The 20,565-nt window shown below is 46.3% G+C and overlaps 1 protein-coding gene across 1 annotated transcript; it reads left to right on the forward strand.

Moving 5' to 3' along the window:
• Nucleotides 1-1,980: 1,980 nt before the first annotated feature.
• On the forward strand, nt 1,981-9,925 carry DNAJB5 (DnaJ heat shock protein family (Hsp40) member B5). The gene is made up of 4 exons (XM_055578431.1): nt 1,981-2,171; nt 4,494-4,738; nt 7,763-8,364; nt 8,500-9,925. Exons 1-4 carry the CDS (start codon nt 1,990-1,992, stop codon nt 8,731-8,733), a joined length of 1,263 nt encoding a protein of 420 aa, XP_055434406.1. The 5' UTR covers nt 1,981-1,989; the 3' UTR covers nt 8,734-9,925.
• The last annotated feature ends 10,640 nt before the right edge of the window (nt 9,926-20,565 follow it).

Raw genomic sequence — 20,565 nt, forward strand, 5'->3', positions numbered from 1 at the left:
TCATGTGGAACTGAGATGAAGGATTAAAAGGGGGACTAGGATAGGGGAGCTCATGGGAATAAATAAGGATTAAGAATAGAGTAAGGCAAAAGATCATGGGCGAAAGACAGGAGATCCTACAGGGCAAGAAGGGAGGAAAGTCAAACGGGTCTAAAACATGTGTTACCTTAATGGTAACTCAAAGGGAAGTAAGATGAAAGATTATAGGAAGAACTTAAATGGGTATCATGGGGGTTGCTGAGAAGGGGCTGCTCATAAGGGAACACGAATGAGAGAAACATATAGAGGATAAAAAGGGGACTCAGAAAGGGAATTATGGAGGTGCTAAAATTGTGGAGAACTACCAGGTTACAAAGGAAAGAGCAGAAGAGTACTATGCACATCTACCGGGGCCTATTTTGAGATTCAGTTAGGTCACATCAGGTCAACTCCGGGTCACGGTAAGGTAAAGCTAAATCAGGTCAGGGCAAGGTAAGTTCACGGTTCAATGGAAGACAGGTAAGAAGGAATGACCTTTTGACCCTGGTCCAAGGACTACACCTCCCAGGGTGCACTATTCTCTCCCCTACTCTCCTAAATGAAGAAAGGAAAGAATGCCCAGAGTCACCGCCAACTCGTAGGCGCAGTTTTCCTTTAAGCCTGCCTTTGACGTTGCAGGGGTTCCAGAAGGTTCTCCCGAGATTCGAGCAGCGGCCAGTACGTCCCACCTTCTCAAACCGGAGATTGGACTAAAATAGTTGTCCCCCAACTCGGGTCTAAGCCCCACTGACCAACCAATAAAATCAAAGGGCGCGAAGAGTTGCCACCCTCTGTCCCTTTCACCAATGACATGACCAGATAGCGAAGAGGTGTGGTTGATTGATTCCAGAGTGCACCAATCAGACTCATACCAATCACTGCCCGGAATGTGTGCGCGTGTGGCCGGGTGACAGGGGCGGAGGAAGGGACGGCTACCACAGAACCACTCGTTGAAAGCTGTCCAATTACAACAGAGGCTGAGCTGAGTGACGGGCAGACGGCGCAATGGGCAGTACGGAGGCGGAGCTGTGGGGGCGGGTTCCCGGGCCGGCTGTCTGCCGCCGGCGGGCGGGCGACTCCTGTCCCTAGTGGAGGCGGCGGAGCCAGAGCCGGGGGAGGGGGCAGCGGCTGTCTGACGGACCGCGGCGGCGCCCGCAGCTCCTCACCGGTGAGGGCGCCGATCCAGGACTCGAGGGTCCCGGGGGTGGGGATGAGGGCGTCGCGAAGCCAGGGGTCTTAATTCGGGGGGAGAGGGGATCGGGACACTGAGGGCCCATCGACTCTTCCGCCGCGGGGGTGTGGGGACGCGGAGTCTGCAAGGTGCTTGATGTCCGCGACCCTCTTAGAGGGGGCAGCCAGCGTCTAAGCGGGGGGAGGGTCGGGCCGGGTCGCATTGGGTTCTGCGGAGGCGTTTCTGAGCCAGCCCAGTCAGCCAGCGCCGGTGACATCACCGACCACCCTCCTCCGCCGGAGCCCCCTCCCCTTTCCTCCCCTCCTCTCCTCGCCGCGCCTTTTGTCCCAGCCGAGCTCTGTCCCGCCCCACCCCGCCCATCTGCGAGGGAGGAGACTCCCCGTCAGTGACTTCATTGAGTAGATTTCTTGGGGATTGGGGTCTGCTTCTCCCCAGGAGAGGCGAGAAGAACACACTGCCTCTAAGGCCCTCACAGACAATCACACCTGTCACAGGTACACACGCTGCCACTCACAAGCACTCGCTCTTCGAACTGCCAGCCTTACTGTCACACTGCCATACAGCCATTCACAATCAGCCAGACCTCGCTGCACCTGAGAGCAGGTGATCTCGGGACCCTACCCCTTCACTCTCCACACCTGGGGATCAGGTCCAGCTCCTGCTGCACCGGACAAGGCTTGCTGGGCAAGTGCCCGAGACCCTGAGGAGGTGGCTTCCAGAGCTTCAGCTTTCCAAGCGGGCTCCGGTGGAGCGATCCGAGGTGAGGGGCTGGGCTGGGCATGTTTAAGCGCACAGTGCTCTCCTGCCCATCCCCAGCAGCACCCCCACTACAGGCCCGAGGAGCTTTCCGGAGCTTCCCACACTTCTGGGGAGAAGACTTCTTAGCCAGCTTGATGTTTAAAATTCAGCTGGAGCCCTTAAAACTTCGAGCGTGGACGCTGAATGGGTTTGTAAAGTTTCGGTAAGTCCCTCTGGAGAAGGGCGCTCATATCCATACCAAGTCAAATTCTTCATGTCATATCCCCCTCCATTGCCTATCTGCTTCCTCCATCTCATCTCATCCCCAATTACATATAAGAATCCCCCTCCGTCCCACCCTTACATTTGAATGAACTGCACCCCTTGTCATTCATCTCCTATACCAAACCATTCAGGCATCCATCTTCCACAAATACCTCCTCTAGTATTTCAACTCTTTTACATCCCATTGGTAACCCATTTGCCACCTCAGACATTTCCATTTGTCATCCTTCATCCCCCTCCCTCAGTACTTCATTTTCTGTATCAATCATTCCCCTTTCCTGGATCAGTCCCCCTTGCTATTTCTCATTTTTCATTCCTGCCTCTACATTAACATTCTCTCCATCCAAGGCAGTGCCACACCATGGGATTCCTTTGTCATTCCAACATGTGGCTCATGGGTATGGGAGGGAGGGAAGGAGGGAGGAAAGAAAAAAGGCAATTCCTGAAAGAGCTTGCCCTATGTCTGTGGAGGCAAGAGAATTATAGGTCTAGAACAGCAAGCAGGTGGTTGCCAGGGAGGAAACTGGCCATACGAAGAGGTAATGCAGGGACAGCGAGGGGAGGGTGAGAGCAGTACCAAGCCATTCCACTCACTCTCAGCCTAAAAGGTGCTATAGTTCTCTGGGGGCACCCTCTTGGTGTGATAGGGTTCCTTCCCAGTTTCAGGGGAAAGAAAGTGTGGGCTGAGGCAGAGATGGTGGCAGACCACCCCCAGCTACCTCTCAGACGGCTTTTACTGCTGCTTCCGAAAATGGCTGCCCTCCCCCAGATGCTCTTTCTTTCCTGCCTCCCCCAACTGTAGCCTCCCCCCACCAGGCATGACATGCTGGTAGGGAGAAGGGGGAGTACCCGCCTTACTGGAGCCTTCTCTTCATCAGAGTGAGATGACTCCCAGAACCATGAGTCAACCCAGCCACCTGTAACAGGCCCTGTGGGAGCAGGAGTTAGGGCTCTTGTCCTTGTCTACCTGAAGCCTTGAGGCCTCCCCTTACCCATTATAACCCTTACTCCTGCCAGGAAACTCTGTATACCTCTCTGAAGCAATCAGAGGCAGAAAAGCAGGCCTCAGCTGTGGCTGCCAGCCCAGGACATTGCTAGAAAGACTCTGGGCTTTGGCAAGGGTTGGCCAAGTCTTGGGTCGGAGAATGGCTTCTAGCCATTCCCCCAAATAGCTCTAGCTACAGGAAAATGCCCTTCCTTCATATCCACCACAGAGACATTGATGGAGGGAGATTAGAGTGAAAGAATTAAGAGTCCTGTGTTTCTCCCTCATATAAATAACAAATGCCCTTGCACCCAGCATGCAAGGGATTATCAAAGGAGTATGGGCCTGGCACTGGGCCAGATCCTAAACCATGCAGCAGGTGAGAGAGAAGAACTGGTAGAAAAGGTATTGAGGAAATGTTGGTTAGTGCCCAACTGTCTCCTAAAAACTAAGGTTAAAAAGACCCTACCCTAGGATGCTTTTGTTCACTAACAGTGATGCTTAGGCAGCACAGACATGTCTTCAAACACAGTTTTGTGTGTAGACACTGGGAAATGAGTAAAGCAAACTGTTGCCCTGGTTAGAAGGGCAGTGTCACCCCCCTCCTAAAGAGGGAGTTAGAAACAGCAGTTTCCAAGGCTGTTAGTCATCCTCTGATCTGAATCACACTTGAGGCTTAGCATAGTTTGGGGAGTGGGGGTAGGAAGACCTGGGGTCTCCAATGGCAGAGAGGAATTCAGCACCCACACCTGACTCAGCCTGGCTGGCCAAGGCATCTGGCTGAAGACCCAGGCCCGTCCCCAGTCCTGGGCCACTGCCCCAGCTGCCCTTAGCCTGGGCACCATGCCTAAGGCATGGCGTAGGAGACCACGATGCTCAGGTGACCTCACCCAGTACACTGATCTTGGCCAGCTCCTGTGCGTGGATCTGTCAGTCCATGGTACCGCCACACTCAGCTGGGCTCATGGGGGTCCTCAGTCTGGCCCAAGGACCTAGGCCTTAGAATAGCCCCGAGACTTGGGCCACAGCCCCCAGCTTCCTGTTGGGAAAACCCAGGAGCTAAACAAAGAATCACAGAATCCTAGAATGTCAGAGCTGGAAGAGATCTTCTAGTCCAAACCTTTCATCATACTGATGGAGAGACAGAGGCCCACAGAACAGGCATGACCTGCTGAAAGTTACACAGTGAGTCATTTAGGAACTTCAAGATCATCAGGAATAGGACCGGGGTAGAAGGGAACAGTGGCATCAAGGATCAGCCCTGGTTTCTTTCAGAAACAAGGAGACCAGTGCCGGTCCAGTGGCTGTGATGGGAAAGGATTACTACAAGATTCTTGGGATCCCGTCTGGAGCCAATGAGGATGAGATCAAGAAAGCCTATCGGAAGATGGCCTTGAAGTACCATCCAGATAAGAACAAAGAACCCAATGCTGAGGAGAAGTTTAAGGAGATTGCAGAGGCCTATGATGTGCTGAGTGACCCTAAGAAACGGGGCCTGTATGACCAGTATGGTGAGGAAGGTAAGAGGGCAGTGCCCCAGCCTGATACTGGATGTCTGTCCTTGTTGGGGGTCCTGGGTGACCTAGTTCTCAAAGCAGGGAACTGGAGACCGAGAAAAGGATGAGAGGCACAAGTGTTCCCAGCACTGACATCCAGAGGAAAAAAGAGACCACACACTCCCCAGTCTCAGCTCCCCATCCCTCTCCCTGCCTTTCTCTGCCCCTCTCCCTCCTCAAGTTCAGGCCTTAGAGAAGCTAGAGCCAGAGGCCTTCCCCGCCCTTCTTTCCCTCCCAGCCTTATTAGTCCTGCCTGAAGTCCCTGCTGCTTCATTGGCTGATGGGGAAGGTTAGGAAAGGGAGTGTGTGGCTCTCTGAGGACAGAGCATTTACAATCATCAGCATAAAAGTTTGGCCCTTAAGCAGCCGGGGAATTAACTACTGGAGCTCTGAGCTAGAGATGGTTGTCCCCTTCCCTGCCCCATTCCTGCCCACTTCAGGCCAGCAGAACAGAGCTAGAGTTTCGACTCCCTGAGGAAGTGGCAGGGATCCAAGAGTGGAACGGGAACTGCTGCTGGCAACTTGCCCCCTCCCTGGGGTAGCTGGTGGCCACGCACAGGGTGGCAGGAAAGGTCCAAATAAAGCCTCTGAGAGGGCGGCTCCTCCCAGCACATCCCACGGGCATGATGTAGCTGCTAATTCTGGGCCTGCCCCTCAGGGCCGCCTGCCACCCGCCAGCCACAAGCACCTGTCAGGCTATATTAAGAGACATTGTCACAGCTGAGGACTCTCCTTTCCGGGAGGAACTGCCCTTCCTCCCCAGTGGCATCTACCTTTCTTCCACTTTATCCTCCTCAGTCTCCCCATTCTAGTCTCAAAATTAGATGGGCTAATGATATGTACTGTACCTCACACAGAGTAGGTACTCAAAAGAATGTTCTTTTCCTCTCCCCAGCCCTTGCTTTGTGTTACATGACCCAATCCTCTGTACACCCTAGTCCTCCCAAACCTCTCTTCTTATTCTCCATGCCAAAATTCCTTCCATTATTCCCTCCTCACCTATTAGACTTGCCAATTCCCAGATTCACCAGGCAGTTGCTGGAATCCTCAGTATTCTTTCAGCTAAGAAATGTTTCTCTCTGGGGTAGAGAGATGGGAAGGATAGTGGTTGGGAAGAGGAAAGCAGTGCAGACACCATGCCACCATGTGACCTGTCTAGGAATTGCATTCATTCCTCTGCTTGGCCTCATCTTGATTAGGAAAAAGGTAAGAGCTGGGTTATTTAGTCACCAAATCGTGTCCAAGTTTTTTGTGACCCCATGGATTATAGCCAGCCAGGCTCCTCTGTCTACGGGACTCGGCAGGCAAGAATACTGGAGTGGGTTGTCATTTCCTTCTCCAGGGCATCTTCCCAACCCAGGGATTGAACTCCTGCATTGCAGGCAGATTCTTTACCATTGAATCACCAGAGAAGCTGGTAGACTTCTTTCTGCAAGACCAAACCTAAGTGAAGGGCAAAGCTTGGGCCCTAGGTCCAGACACTAGTTCTAACACAGATCTACACCCCAGGAGGGCTCCTGGGGATACAGAACAATCTTAAGGAGACATCCAGGGCCTGGGAAGGGAGAAGCAGCCTTGGAAATGCAGGTTGTGTTTCTGTTTGCCCTGCCCCCTCCCCAGTAGCCAGCCAGAACAGTTGTGAATATAGACTCTGTGCACCCTGGCTGGGGACAAGTTGTTCCCAGCTTGAAAAGGGGGTAGTAGTGGTACAGCAGGAATCCTTGCAGAGAAATTACCCCCTCCTGTCATCATCAGACCAATTTCTCTCACTGAGCTCTGCCAAGCTTCTTGAGTTTACCTGACAATCAGACCCCCAGTAGAAGGAAAGAACAGACTTTGAATCTTAGGAAGGATGAAGAGGCAGCTCTTACAAGTCACTGAATTGCTTGCCTCTTGGCCTCTTCAATGAAACCCAAATCTCTTCTTGTGGGCCTAGGAAATAAGAGGCTAATTCAGGCTCAGGCTTCCACAGCCAATAAATATCAAGATATAGGTCCCAAAGAGAAGAGTCCCTTCCCCTAGCCTGGGCCCCAGCCCTGAGTCTGTATACCCTAGATCATTTCTCAGTGTTAACCTCCTTCTTCTCCCCACACATGCCCCGCCCCCCACTACTCCCATCAGCATCACCACCATGCCCCATGAAGACTGCCTCCAGGAATCTGGGCCCCTGAGATAGAACCTGACTCCAGAGAGAGTCACTGGGGTCACCACTGCAATGTTCCAGTTCATTCATGCATTTTAATGCTCTGACATAAGGTATGGGGAGAAAGCTTGGTGTTGTGTACTCCGGGGTGTTGCACAGTCTACACTTGCCCCTTTTGTGAATGGTACCCCTTGGAGCTGTGCAACACTGTGAGCCCTGAGTGTGGGAATGAAGCATTTTAAAACTTTTTGTAGAGAAATAACTCTTCTCCAGGCTAATGATCTTTCCTACTTTTGAGGGCCCTCCTGATTTCCCATTTGGGTTGGAGTCAGAGAAAGAGGAAACTGTGCTTGAAGTAGACTGAGAGGGGACTTCCTCCTTGATGATACCCCTACCTTATTTGGGACAAGTCACTTACTAGCCCCCTGGATGGTCAAATTCTTTGTGACTGCCTCTTGCCCTGTCTTTGGAGATAAGTAAATCTGCGAGCCAGGTATGACTTGTAATATGACCCCAGGCCAGCTATTCAAGGCTTAGTGAGACATCTTTGGGTCACAGGTAGATGGAAGAGATTACAGCACTGGAGGCTGCATCCTACAAGTCTTCTAGTCTTAGCTTTTCAGCCTCTTTGACCCTCAAGATGTGCCTTATTATTATTAAGCTTATAAAAAAGTAGAAATTAATCTTGCCAGAGATTTTTCTTACTCTATTAGGCCAGCCCTCTCTGTGGGAGTTAAAGGTTGCTTCTTTCTCTAGGCTGATGAACTGGGAGCTAGAGAGCAAGGGGAGGAGACTGGGGTGGGGCGGAGACCAGCCGCACTGCCCCTAACTTCTTCTCCCTCCAGGCCTGAAGACTGGTGGCGGTTCCTCAGGTGGTTCCAGTGGCTCCTTTCACTACACCTTCCATGGAGACCCCCATGCCACCTTTGCCTCCTTCTTTGGAGGCTCCAACCCCTTCGATATCTTCTTTGCCAGCAGTCGCTCAGCTCGTCCCTTCAGTGGCTTTGACCCAGATGACATGGATGTGGATGAAGATGACGACCCATTTGGCGCCTTTGGCCGTTTTGGCTTCAATGGGCTGAGTAGGGGTCCAAGGCGAGCCCCAGAACCACTATACCCTCGGCGCAAGGTTCAGGACCCACCTGTGGTGCATGAGTTGAGGGTGTCCCTGGAGGAAATCTACCACGGCTCCACCAAACGCATGAAGATCACAAGGCGGCGCCTCAACCCTGACGGGCGAACTGTGCGAACCGAGGACAAGATCCTGCATATTGTCATCAAGCGTGGCTGGAAGGAAGGCACCAAGATCACCTTCCCCAAAGAGGGCGATGCCACACCTGACAACATCCCTGCCGACATCGTCTTTGTGCTCAAAGACAAGCCCCATGCACACTTCCGCCGAGACGGTACCAACGTGCTCTACAGTGCCCTGATCAGCCTCAAGGAGGTGGGGCCTGGATCAGATCATGTTTTTACTGGGCAGGGGGTGGGAGTGATGGAAATTTTTTTCTTCCCCACTTTTACTTTTCTTCCCTTCCAATCACCCTACCCTACATTTTCCTCATTCTCTAATTTTCCCTAGGCGCTGTGCGGCTGCACCGTGAACATTCCCACCATTGATGGCCGAGTGATCCCTTTGCCCTGCAATGATGTCATCAAGCCAGGCACCGTGAAGAGACTCCGTGGGGAGGGCCTTCCTTTCCCCAAGGTGCCCACCCAGCGGGGAGATCTCATTGTCGAGTTCAAAGTTCGGTTCCCAGATAGATTAACACCACAGACACGGCAGATCCTTAAGCAGCACCTACCTTGTTCCTAGGCTCTGCCCTAGCCAACCCAGAGTCTACCACAGCAATACCCCCCACACTCACCCCATCCATTGTGCACCCAGCTTGATGTCCACTGGACACTGGCAACATTTTCTAAAGTGAAAAAAAAAAAAAAAAAAAAAGCCACTGGTTTTCAGGGGAAATGTTCCTATCCCTGACCCCTTTCAAAGCTGGGCTGCCCTGGGGGAGTGGGAGGGAGGTGGGGAGAGCTAGCCCAGACCAGGGGTCAATTTTCATGTCACAACCTTTGAATCCAGTTCCCACTCCAGTGGCTGGAGAATGACCTGAGTGCTACTTGAAGATATAGAGATTCCTTGTCCACGCCTGTAAATAGCATGTCCTCCTTCCCCTCTCAGCTTTGCTAATACCTCTCCTTTCCCTTCCCTTCAGCTTCCTCCTATTGAGGGAGGAAGAGGATAAAATGGACACTGCTTTCCCACCCCAGCCCCACCCTCAAGTCCACAGTGTCCAAGGTTATCACACACCTATTCATGCACACAAAACGCACACCTAGAGCTGTGTGTGCCTCTCCAGGGTTGAGATGGGAAGGGAAGGTCCATAACCCATGAACCGGGCCATTGAGCACGAGACACTTTTCATTTGGGGCAGGGAAGTGAATGGGACCCTCAGCAGCCTTCTTGACAGCTATCCTGCCCAGACCCTGCAGAGCTGGAAGTTCTGTCTTCCCTGCGGCTCCCAGGAATGTGCAAGGGTAGAGGAAGGGGAGGGGGCCTGCTGTATTAAGGCTAAGAGGTGGAGGGCACGGTCTGTCTTCCAACCTTCATCAGGAAGGGAAAGGGCTTTGGGGTCAGGTGGCAGCTATTCCCCACCAAGAGATTCAGGGTCACAGGTTTCTCCCCACACCTCTGAACTCAGGGCCTAGCCACCCCTAAACTTCCAAATCCCATTTTTGTGATATATGAAGCTACTTATTTCTTACCCTTCATGGAGGCTGCGTGGGGAATTTCTAGCCCTTTGATGCCTGTGTGATCCCACCCCACTCCCACAATTGTATAAAGGTCAAATAGTGAAGGAGCTAGGCTAAGACTGCTTCAGCCAGGTTCTGGGATGGGGTTTTTAGGTTTTCTCACTTTGACAAGCCCTTGAATGTTTTTATAGTAGTTTTTTTGTATTTTTTTGTAATGACAGTATTATGAAAAAAAATAAAGTATTTTAAAAATATGGCATCTGAGCAAGAACAATGAAGCTGTGATGGGGGTGGATATTCACTGTCAGCCTCCCTCCTGAGCCTTGCTCACCTCTGTGAAGCCCAAGTAGGCCCTCAATATAAGGTAAAGCTGACTCCTTCCTTCCTTCCTCTAAGCCCAGATTTACAGAATTTACAAAATGTGGACCCAAAACTCAGCAAAGACAGAAGATACCACTCAGCTATCAGAAGAAACAAAGATTTGAAAAGAATAAATATCCTGCATTATAGGAAATAGAGACTATCCTCCACAAAGGATGTGCTAGCCAGAGAACAAGGATCAGACCCACGATGACCATGCCCTCCTGAACTTCAGTATCCCAATGCCATGAAGACAACTCTGTCTTCACCTGAGCCTGGGCTCCATACAGAGGCTGACAGAGTGTAGGCTTTTAATAGGGATCTTCCTGCCCTTGCTTTTTATCCTGGGACAACACCTATGAGAAAAGCTCATTCTTTTATTCAAGGTACTTTTGGTGAAGACTATTCCTTCCAGTGCAGAAACTGAGGGACTTCTGTTTACAAAACGTATGCTAATATCCCATCCTGGGCAGGCAGATCCTTAATCCCGCATCCCCTACTCAGTGCTTTCCTATTGAGGTCTCCTAGGGTTGTCCGTCTCTTCACCCAGGGCTAAATTCTTATTCTAGCTCTTTCCTGAGGCCTGAAGCACTGGGATCCAGGTCTCCTGAGACAGACTGCTCTCTTCCACCTCTCTGTGGACACAGAGGATCTGGGATCTCAGAAACTGTCATGTCCCCACTGAGTACTCTCTGGGGATAAACTATGACACCTTAAAGGCTGAACTGTCTGAGGTCAGGGGCACTTAAATGAGAAAGCCCTGAAGCTGGCCTTGCAGCTCTGCCTACAACCTGAGCTTTGCCATTCTCGGAAGTTACATGAGGATTTGTGGTCATTCTTAGATCATCACTATTTTGGCCTATAAACACTGAGGACTGTGAAAGCCTATGAACATTCCTTCTGAGATTTGTCTGTTAGTTGCCTTGAGGCCACATCAGTGCCAGAGACTCAGATCCTGCAGGCCCAGACCCACTAGTGTTAAACATGGAACTCTTTCAAAGGTGGTGTTTTAATTAGTTCCAAATATTATTTATAGGAAATTCTCTAAGAAAAATGGAAACTGAAATATAAGGCTGGGTACCCAGGCCATACTGAAAAAAGTTAAATCCCACAAATTTTCAATCTGCTTCCGTAGCAGGTATTATTTCAGTTGGAGTGACAGACTGTGCCTTATACTGGGTCAGAAAGTTTACTCCAAAGGCCCTAGTCTGGGGTGGAGAAGAAGGTTGTAAGAGTGGGAGCAAGGATTGAAGGTAGGCATTATGTAGGGGGCTGGAAATAAAACAGGGTTCAGGACTGGGGAACCAGTGGGGAATATTTAGCCTGCATTTAAACTAGAGGGGGGATAGAGGAGCGGGCATTAGAAATTCCACTGAATAAAACAAAAGAGGATCCCAGTGGGAAGCAACCACCAGAAACCAGGACAGCAGCTACAAGGGATTCACTGTGCAGAGAGGGGAAACCCTAGAAAAGCTGGCTCCATTTATGCTGCAAAAGGTCCTCCCAGGTTGGAGGATGTAAAGGAGCTGCTGAAGATTGCACAGTTGATTAGGTTTGTCATCAGTGTTCCATAGTGGTTGGGAGTGGGTGTCCTGTGTGTCAGCAAGTGACTCTAAAATAGTTCCAGAAGGGGACTTGCCTGGTGGTACAGTGGACAGAACCTGTCTGCCAATGCCAGGGACATGGGTTTGATCCATGGTCCAGGAAGATTCCACATGCCACAGAGCAACTAACCCTATGTGCTGCAATTATTGTACCTGTGCTCTAGAGCCCAGGAGCCGCAACTACTGAGACCACATGCCACAACTACTGAAAACCCCATTCTGTAATTACTGAAGCCGACACACCCTAGAGCCCTCATGCCACAACTACTGAGCCAGCATGCTGCAATCACTTAAGCCCATGTGCCTAGAACCTGTGCCCCACAACAAGAGATACCACTGCAATGAGAAGCCCATGTGCTGTAATGAAGAGTAGCCCCAGCTCGCTGCAAATAGAGAAAACCCATAAGCAGCAACATAGACCCAATGCAACAAAAATAAATAAATAAAAATAGTCCCAGAAAGATAAGCAAAGACTGGGAGATCTGAATTGGTGAAAGAAAAATCAGCAATTCTGAAGATAAGTCAATTAAGATTATCCAATGTGAGGAACAGAAAGAAAAAGAAATAAAGAAAAATCAACGGAGCCTAGAAGACCTGTGGGACAACATCAACTATACAACATACAAAGAGTGGAAGTCCCAGAAAGAGAGGAGAGAGAGAAAGGGGGAGAAATGATATCCAAAAAAATAATGGCCCAAACTTTCCAAGTTAAATGAAATGCTAGTCTACACATTCAAGAAGCTTAGCAAGTTCTAGGTATGATAAACACAAAGAGGTCCACATTTAGACACACTAAACTGTCAGAATATATGACAGACAATCTTGAAAAAGGCAAGAGAAAAGTGACTCATCATGTATAAGGGATAAGATTAACAGCTGATTTCTCATCAGAGCTATGAAAGCCAGAAGGCATTGGATGACATACTCAAAGTTCTGAAAGAAAAATTCTATAATCAAATCACCAAAAATATACACAAAAATGGGAGAAAAATTAAGACCAGATAAACAAAACCCAAAAATCCATTGCTAGCAAATCTGCTCTACAACAAATACTAGTAGAGTCTTTTAGGGTATGTGTGTGTGTGTATATATATATATACACACACACCCTATTATTAGGAGATCCTCAGTTCAGTTCAGTCACTCAGTCATGTCCGACTCCTTGTGACCCCATGAATTGCAGCACACCAGGCCTCCCTGTCCATCACCAACTCCCGGAGTTTACCCAAACTCATGTCCATCAAGTTGGTGATGCCATCCAGCCATCCCATCCTCTGTCATCCCCTTCTCCTCCTGCCCCCAATCCCTCCCAGCATCAGGGTCTTTTCCAATGAGTCAACTCTTCGCATGAGGTGGTCAAAGTATTGGAGTTTCAGCTTCAGCATCAGTCCTTCCAATGAACACCTAGGACAGATCCTTTAGGATGGACTGGTAGGAAACCCTAGACTCCTGCTAATATGATCCTGATCCTAGATTTTATATATATATAAATATGATGCATATATATATGTATATATGATGCATGCTAAGTCACTTCAGTCATGTGCAACTCTTTGTGATCCTATGGACTGGAGCCTATCAGGCTCCTCCATCCATGGGATTCTCCGGACAAGAGTACTGGAGTGGGTTGCCATGCCTTCCTCTAGGGGATCTTCCCAACCCAAAGATTGAACCCATGTCCCTTATGTCTCCCACATTGGCAGGCAGGTTCTTTACCACTAGTACCATCTGGGAAGCCCAAAGGAAGATCTCCTAGAGGAGGGCATGGCAACCTACTCCATTTATTCAACAACTCATTCTTGCCTAGAGAATCCATGGCCAGAGGAGCTTGGCAGGCTCCTATCCATGGGGTCACAAAAAGTCGTACATGACTGAAGCAACTTAGCACACACACATATGTAATATATATATACATAGAGAGACAGAGACAGAGAGCCAACATAAAATCAATCAATGTAAAACATCATATTGATAAAACAAGCAGGAAAAAAAAAAACCACATGATCATCTCAGATAAATTTTTATGCCAGAAACTCAGAAATAAGGAATAGCAGGAAAATTCCCCAACATGACAATGAATATTTATGTTTTAAAAAACCCATAGCTAGGGACTTCCCTGATGGTCCAGTGGTGAGAACTCCACATTTCCAATGCAGGGGGTGCAAATTTGATCCTTGGTCAGGGAAGTAAGATCCCACATGCTGCACAGTGCTGCCAAAGTAAAATAAATACAAAATAATATTTTAAAGCCCACAGCTAGCATCATACTCCGTGGTGAAAGGCTGAAAGCATTTCCCCTATGATCAGGAACAGAACAAAGATGTTCACTTTCACAACTGTCATTCAACATTATACTGGAAGTTCTCCCTGATAAGAAAAAGAAATAGAAGTCATTCAAATTGAAAAGGAAAGGTGAAACTATTTCCCCTTCATAGATGACATGATCTTATGTATAGAAGACCCCAAAGAATCCACAAGAAAGCTAGTAGAGCTGTAAATGAATTCAACAAAGTTGTAGGGTACAAGATTAACACAAAAAAATCCATTGTTTTTCTCTATACATCGCAAATAAACATTTTTCCAAAAAGGAAATTAGCAAGCAATTCCATTTTTAATAGCATATACAGTATCAAATACTTAGGAATAAATCTAACCAAGGAGGTTAATAATGTATATGCTGAAAGCTACAAAACAATGGCTGAAAGAAATTAAAGAACTATATAAACAATCCTATGTCCATGGAGGGATGTTATGGGGAGGGAGGAGGGAGGAGGGTTCAGGATGGGGAACACATGTATACCTGTGGCAGATTCATTTCGATAAATGGCAAAACCAGTACAATATTGTAAAGTTAAAAAATAAAATAAAAAAAAAAGAAGACAACATTGTTAAGATGTCAGTATTGCCCAAAGTGATCTACAGACTCAGCATAATCTCTATTAAAATTCCAACTGCCTTTCTCATAGAAATGGAAAGACCATCCTTAAAATCATATGGATTTTTGAAGAGTCTCAAATAGCCAAAACAGTCTTGAAAAAGAAGAACGAAGTTGGAGGACTCACACTTCTTGATTTCAAAACTTATCACAAAACTATTGTAATTAAAAGAGTATAGGGCTTCTCTGGTGAAAAAGCGAAAGTGTTAGTTGCTCAGTCATGACCAACTCTTTACATTCCCATTGACTATAGCCTGCCAGGCTCCTCTGTTCATGGAATTATCCAGACAAGGATCCTGGGATGGGTAGCCATTCCCTTCTCCAGGGGATTTTCTCGACCCAGGGATCAAACCCAGGTCTCCTGCATTGCAGGCAGATTCTTCACCATCTGAGACTCAAATAACCAAAACAATCTTGAAAAAGAAGAATAAAGTTGGAGGACTCACACTTTCTGACTTCAAGACTTACCACAAAACTACATTAATTAAAATAGTATAGGGGAAAAAAAAATAGTATAGGGGTTCCCTGGTGGCTCAGTGGTAAAGAATTTCCCTGCCAACGCAGGAGACACAGGTTTGACACCTGATCTGGGAATATCCCACACGTTGCAACTAAGCCCAAGTGCCATGACTATCAAGTCTGCGCTCTAGAGCTCAGGACCTGCAACTACTGACACACAAGCTGCAACAACAGAAGTCACCACACTGCAGTTAGAGAGTAGCCCTTGCTCTCTGCAGCTAGAGAAATCCTGAGCAGCCAAAAATAAATAGTAAAATAAATTTTTAAATAAATAAATAAAATTTTAAAACCACAATGAGATACCACTTCTACCAAATAATAGGATGACTATAATAAAACTTAAAAAAAAAGAAAAGAAGACATGTTTACAAGGATATGGAAAAATTGGAACATTTGTGCATTACCGATGGGAACGTAATAGTGCAGCCACTGAGGAAAACAGTTTGGTAGTTTTTTTTTAAAAGTTAAAGGTGGGGACTTCCCTGGTGGTTCAGTGACTAAGACTCCATGCTCCCAGTGCAGGGGGTCTGGGTTCGATCCCTGGTCAGGGAACTAGATCCCACATGCTGTAACTAAGACTCAGTGCAGTCAAATAAATAAATTAAAATAAATATTAAAAAAAAGTTAAAGTTGGAACTACCATATGACACAGCAATTTTATTCCTAGGTATATATCCAAAAGAATTAAAAGCAGGAACTTGAACATATATTTGTACACCAAAGTTCATAGCAGCATTATTCACAATAGCCAAAAGTTGCAAACAACCCAAGTGTTCATCAACAGATGAATGAATAAACAAAATATAGTATATATACACACAATGGAATATAAGTCAACCCAAAGAGAAATGAAAATTTTCATATATGCTAGAACATAGGTGAATCATTAAAACATGTGAAATTAGACACAGAAGGGCAAATATTATATGAATCTACTTATAAGAGGTACCTAGAGTAGGCAAATTCACAGGGATAGAAAGTAGAATAAAGGCTACCAGAAGCTAGGGTTCTGAGAGGGCGAAGAGAGAGTCGTTATTTGATGGGTACATAGTTTATGTTGAGGAAGATGAAAAAGTTTTAGGAGTAGATGGTAGTGATCATTATACAGCACTGTGAATGTATCTAATTCCTAAATCTGAATTGTACACTTACAAATGTTTAAAATGAGAAATACCATGTTATGTGTATTTTATTATATTTAAAAACAATGAAGTCTACATCTAAAACTAATACAATGTTGGACTTCTCTGGTGGTCCAATGGCTAAGACTCCACACTCCCAATGTAGCAGGCACAGGTTTGATCCCTGGTTGGTGAACACTACACGGTACAGCAAAATAAATAAACTAGTACAATATTATGTGTCAACTGTATCTCAATAAAAATTAACTAATTGACTTAAAAGAAACAACAACATTAAACATCAAACAACAATGGATTAAAGACCTAAATGCAAGAATTAAAACCATAAAACTCTTACAAAAACTCACAGGAGTAAATCTTCATAATTTTGGATTTGGTAATGGATTCTTAGATATGACACCAAATTTTTGAGCAACCAAAGGAAAAATAGAAAAATCAGTCTTCAACAAAATTAAAAACTTTTGTGCTTCCAAGGACACTATCAAGAGACGGAACAGATAACTCATAGAATGGGATAAAGTATTTGTAAATCATATATTTATAAGGGTTTAGTATCCAGAATACATAACATACTCTTAAATTCAACAACAAAAAGACAATCTACCCAATTTTAAAATAGGCAAAAGACTTGAATAGAAGTTTTGCCAAAAGTGTCAACATCATTGGTCAAGAGGAAACTCTTGTACGTTGCTGGGAAATGCAAATGTTTTGGTGGAATATTATTCGGCCATAAAAAAGAAATGAAGTAGTAGTACATGCTACAACAAGGATAAATTTTCAAAATCTTATGTTATGTGAAAGAAGCTAGACACAAAATTTCAGTTATATATTCCACTTATATGAAATATGTAGAACAGGCACATCCAGAGAGATTGACAGTGTATTAGTGATTGCCAGGGGCTGGGAGAAGGGAGGAATGAGCAGTATGTCAATGGTATAACTCTTGTTGAAATGAAGAATTTGTTTTGGAATTAGTGGTGGTGATTGCACAACCTCGAGAATATAAAAAGAAACTATGAATTGTACACTTCTTAGGGTGAATTCTATGTTATGGGAACTATATCTCGATTTTTAGAAATAATATTTTAAAAAATGAATAAGAGAGATTCATGCATAAGAGGTTGATATCCTGAGTCAGGAGTCAGGTGAGGTAAAATAGTCCAGACACAAAGTCTAGCTAGAGAATAGGACCTGAGTGTGCTCTGAAGGAAGAGGGGAAAAGGCAAATGTTAGAGGTGGAAGATAATCCAATAAGAAAGTAGGAATCAGTGGCAAAAAGGTCTGGTGGCCAAAAGGTGGTGAGAGTATTGAAAAAAGAGTCTCAGTCTTGAGAGTTTGAGAGGCAATAGGGTCTAGTAGCAGAGATCCTGGAACAAAGATAAACGTTAGGGGTGGAGTGAAAGAACGTTAAGTGAATAAAAAGGCAAGGAGGGTACCCGGTGGCCTGGAAAGCTCCAGGAGGAAGAAATAAAGTTTCAGAGGATGAGAAAAATAGATAGGCCAAAATATGGAGGCAAATGTCAGAGTGACTTCTAATGACAGAAAGAAGGCCAACTGATGTGAATTTTAAGGGTGATGTAGGCCTGAGGTGATGTAGCCCAACATCGCAGTTGTAGCCCAACTGCGATGTTGGGCTACAATTAAAGGAAGGGAGACAATGAACTAAGATGGGTACAGTGTGGGAAGATGGGTTTCTGTAGGTCCTCAGGCTGACAGAGGGATAAATAAGACAGTGTGAGAGGGCTCACTCAGAGGGGCTCTTAATTGGCTTTCAAAAGGGTCTGATGAGAGTGGGGATGCTGGAGAAGGGGAGAGAAGTTGGCTCAGGCAAAGAACCAGGGGTCATAGCCAAAGGGACACAGAAGACACAGCAGATTCCCAACCTACTTAAGTATCAGAAGATCAGCTTTCACGGTCATTCTATCGTGATCCTCTCAGCAGGGATCTTGCTACAAACTGCTCTCATCAAGTTTTCCCAGATGGCTGCAGAAGACAGGATGCACAAACTGAATGGAGATAGAAGGACACAGCAAGCCTGGCAGGAGTCACATTCCCCATGTCACTGACTTCAAGATGCTTCTTTTATTCCTCAAGGAGGGGTTTCTCTCACATTTCCTTCCCTATAGGATTACCTTCTCATGTCAACCTCGGCTGCATGGGGCCCTGCAACCACAAGAGGCCATGCTAGGAAGAAGGGAACAGGAGAAGAGATTCATCAATACCTGTTTTCCCAAAGAGCAAGCAGGTCTCATGTCACATGCACACTTTCTGGCAAATTCTCCTAGTAACCGGGAGACTTGGTCAAATGTAGTGAAGGTAGAAGCAAAGGATCTTATAGGAGGCTCAGCAAAACTGTTCTCTGGGGGAGGCTCTTGGGAGACTAGACTCCAAGAGCCCCAAGCATTAGTACACTAGGCCAAAGAGCAACAACAGTAGACAGGCTCAAGTATGGAATAGTGTTTTGTACTTTATCCCATCTGATCCTCATAACCACGCTGTGAGGGATGAAGATCAAGTGTAACTCAAGGAGGAATCTGAGCCTTCAGTTCAGTTCAGTTCGGTTCAGTCACTCAGTCATGTCTGACTCTTTGCGACCCCATGAATCACAGCATGCCAGGCCTCCCTGTCCATCACCAACTCCTGGAGTTCAGTCAAACTCATGTCCATCGAGTTGATGATGCCATCCAGCCATCTCATCCTCTGTCATCCCCTTTTCCTCCTGCCCCCAATCCCTCCCAGCATCAGGGTCTTTTCCAATAAGTCAACTCTTCGCATGAGGTGGCCAAAGTATGGGAGTTTCGGCTTCAGCATCAGTCTTTCCAATGAACACCCAGGACTGATCTCCTTTAGGATGGACTGGTTGGATCTCCTTGCAGTCCATGGGACTCTCAAGAGTCTTCTTCAACACCACATTTCAAAAGCATCAATTCTTCAGCGCTCAGCTTTCTTCACAGTCCAACTCTCACGTTCATACATGACCACAGGAAAAACCATAGCCTTGACTAGATAGACTTTTGTTGGCAAAGTAATATCTCTGCTTTTTAATATGCTATCTAGGTTGGTCATAACTTTTCTTCCAAGGAGTAAGCATCTTTTAATTTCATGGCTGCAATCACCATCTGCAGTGATTTTGGAGCCCCAAAAAATAAAATCTGACTCTGAGGCTTAGGAAAGTTAAAACAATTTGTCCCAAATCAGGACTCAAAAGGCCTGCCTATAGATATCCATTCCACTGTGTCTCACACTGCCACCTGGTGGGCAAGACCCACTGGCCAGCTCCACCATTCTTCCACTTCCAGGACGGACCTAGCAGGGAACCGACCAAGTGTGCTTGGTTCTAACTCCTTCCCATGACTCTCCCTGAGGAGAGCTTTGCTTTCTAAGAGGGTTGAGCTCTAGCAACTGACATCCTTAGAGACTGTGGATGTGGCCCTGGGTCATGAAAAGGAGAGATTAAGGTTAACCCTTGAGTGCTATGGACTGAACAGTCAGAACCTTACCTACCAAATGCTCCCTCTTTGCTCCTCTTCCTTCTGCACTGATGCTGAAAAACAAAAAGGAATGAGGGGCTTGGACTCAATTCTTATTCTCCTCTCCCTAGGCAAGTTGCAGACATTTATTATACATGAACAATATGATTTTCTACATTTAATTAACGAAATTCTGAGTTCTTATCCAGAAATCATTTTTAAAATGATTAAAGTATTTTCTATTTTTTTTCCTTTGAAAATCTCAAACAAATGTTTTTTGTATGTGATCCTCAGTTGATTTTTTTAGTTAGTAGTCCTTAATGATGGAGAAAGAAATGACAACTCACTCCAGTATTATTGCCTAGAAAATTCCATGGACAGAGCAGCCTGGTGGGCTACAGTCCATGGGGTCACAAAGACTTTGCCACGACTGAACACATCACTACAATCCTTAATGAAAAGGGTAAATAATCTCAGATCAACAAGGGCATCAAAGTTTCCATTTGATAGGATTTTACCCCATGATAGAGCTTAGACTCTAGCATCTCAGCACTGCTCTCCAGATCAGCTCAATCACAAAGGAAACATGTGAACCAGAGATATCTGAGGTGTGTGATGAATGTGTGTTGAAAGACTATTCTCCTATAAGTAACCTGAACTATCTTCATAATTTAATCCTGTGTTATCACATACAGTAGCTGCTAGCCACAATAGCTGAAGCACTTTGAAATGTGGCTAGTCTGAACTAAGATGTGCTATAAGTGTAAAATATACACTGGATTTTAAATACAGTACCAAATAAGGATGAAAGATGTCTCAGTAATAATTTTTTCATATTGCTTACATGTTGAAACGACTGTTGAA

This window comes from Bubalus kerabau, chromosome 4, assembly GCF_029407905.1.
Source record: "Bubalus kerabau isolate K-KA32 ecotype Philippines breed swamp buffalo chromosome 4, PCC_UOA_SB_1v2, whole genome shotgun sequence".
Lineage (NCBI taxonomy): Eukaryota > Metazoa > Chordata > Mammalia > Artiodactyla > Bovidae > Bubalus > Bubalus kerabau.

Coding starts and splice junctions, on each gene's coding strand:
- DNAJB5 (XM_055578431.1), top strand. CDS start 1,990: ATGTTTAAGCGCACAGTGCTCTCCTGCCCATCCCCAGCAGCACCCCCA. Junction 4,739..7,762: donor TGACCAGTATGGTGAGGAAG/GTAAGAGGGCAG, acceptor TTCTCCCTCCAG/GCCTGAAGACTGGTGGCGGT. Junction 8,365..8,499: donor CCCTGATCAGCCTCAAGGAG/GTGGGGCCTGGA, acceptor AATTTTCCCTAG/GCGCTGTGCGGCTGCACCGT.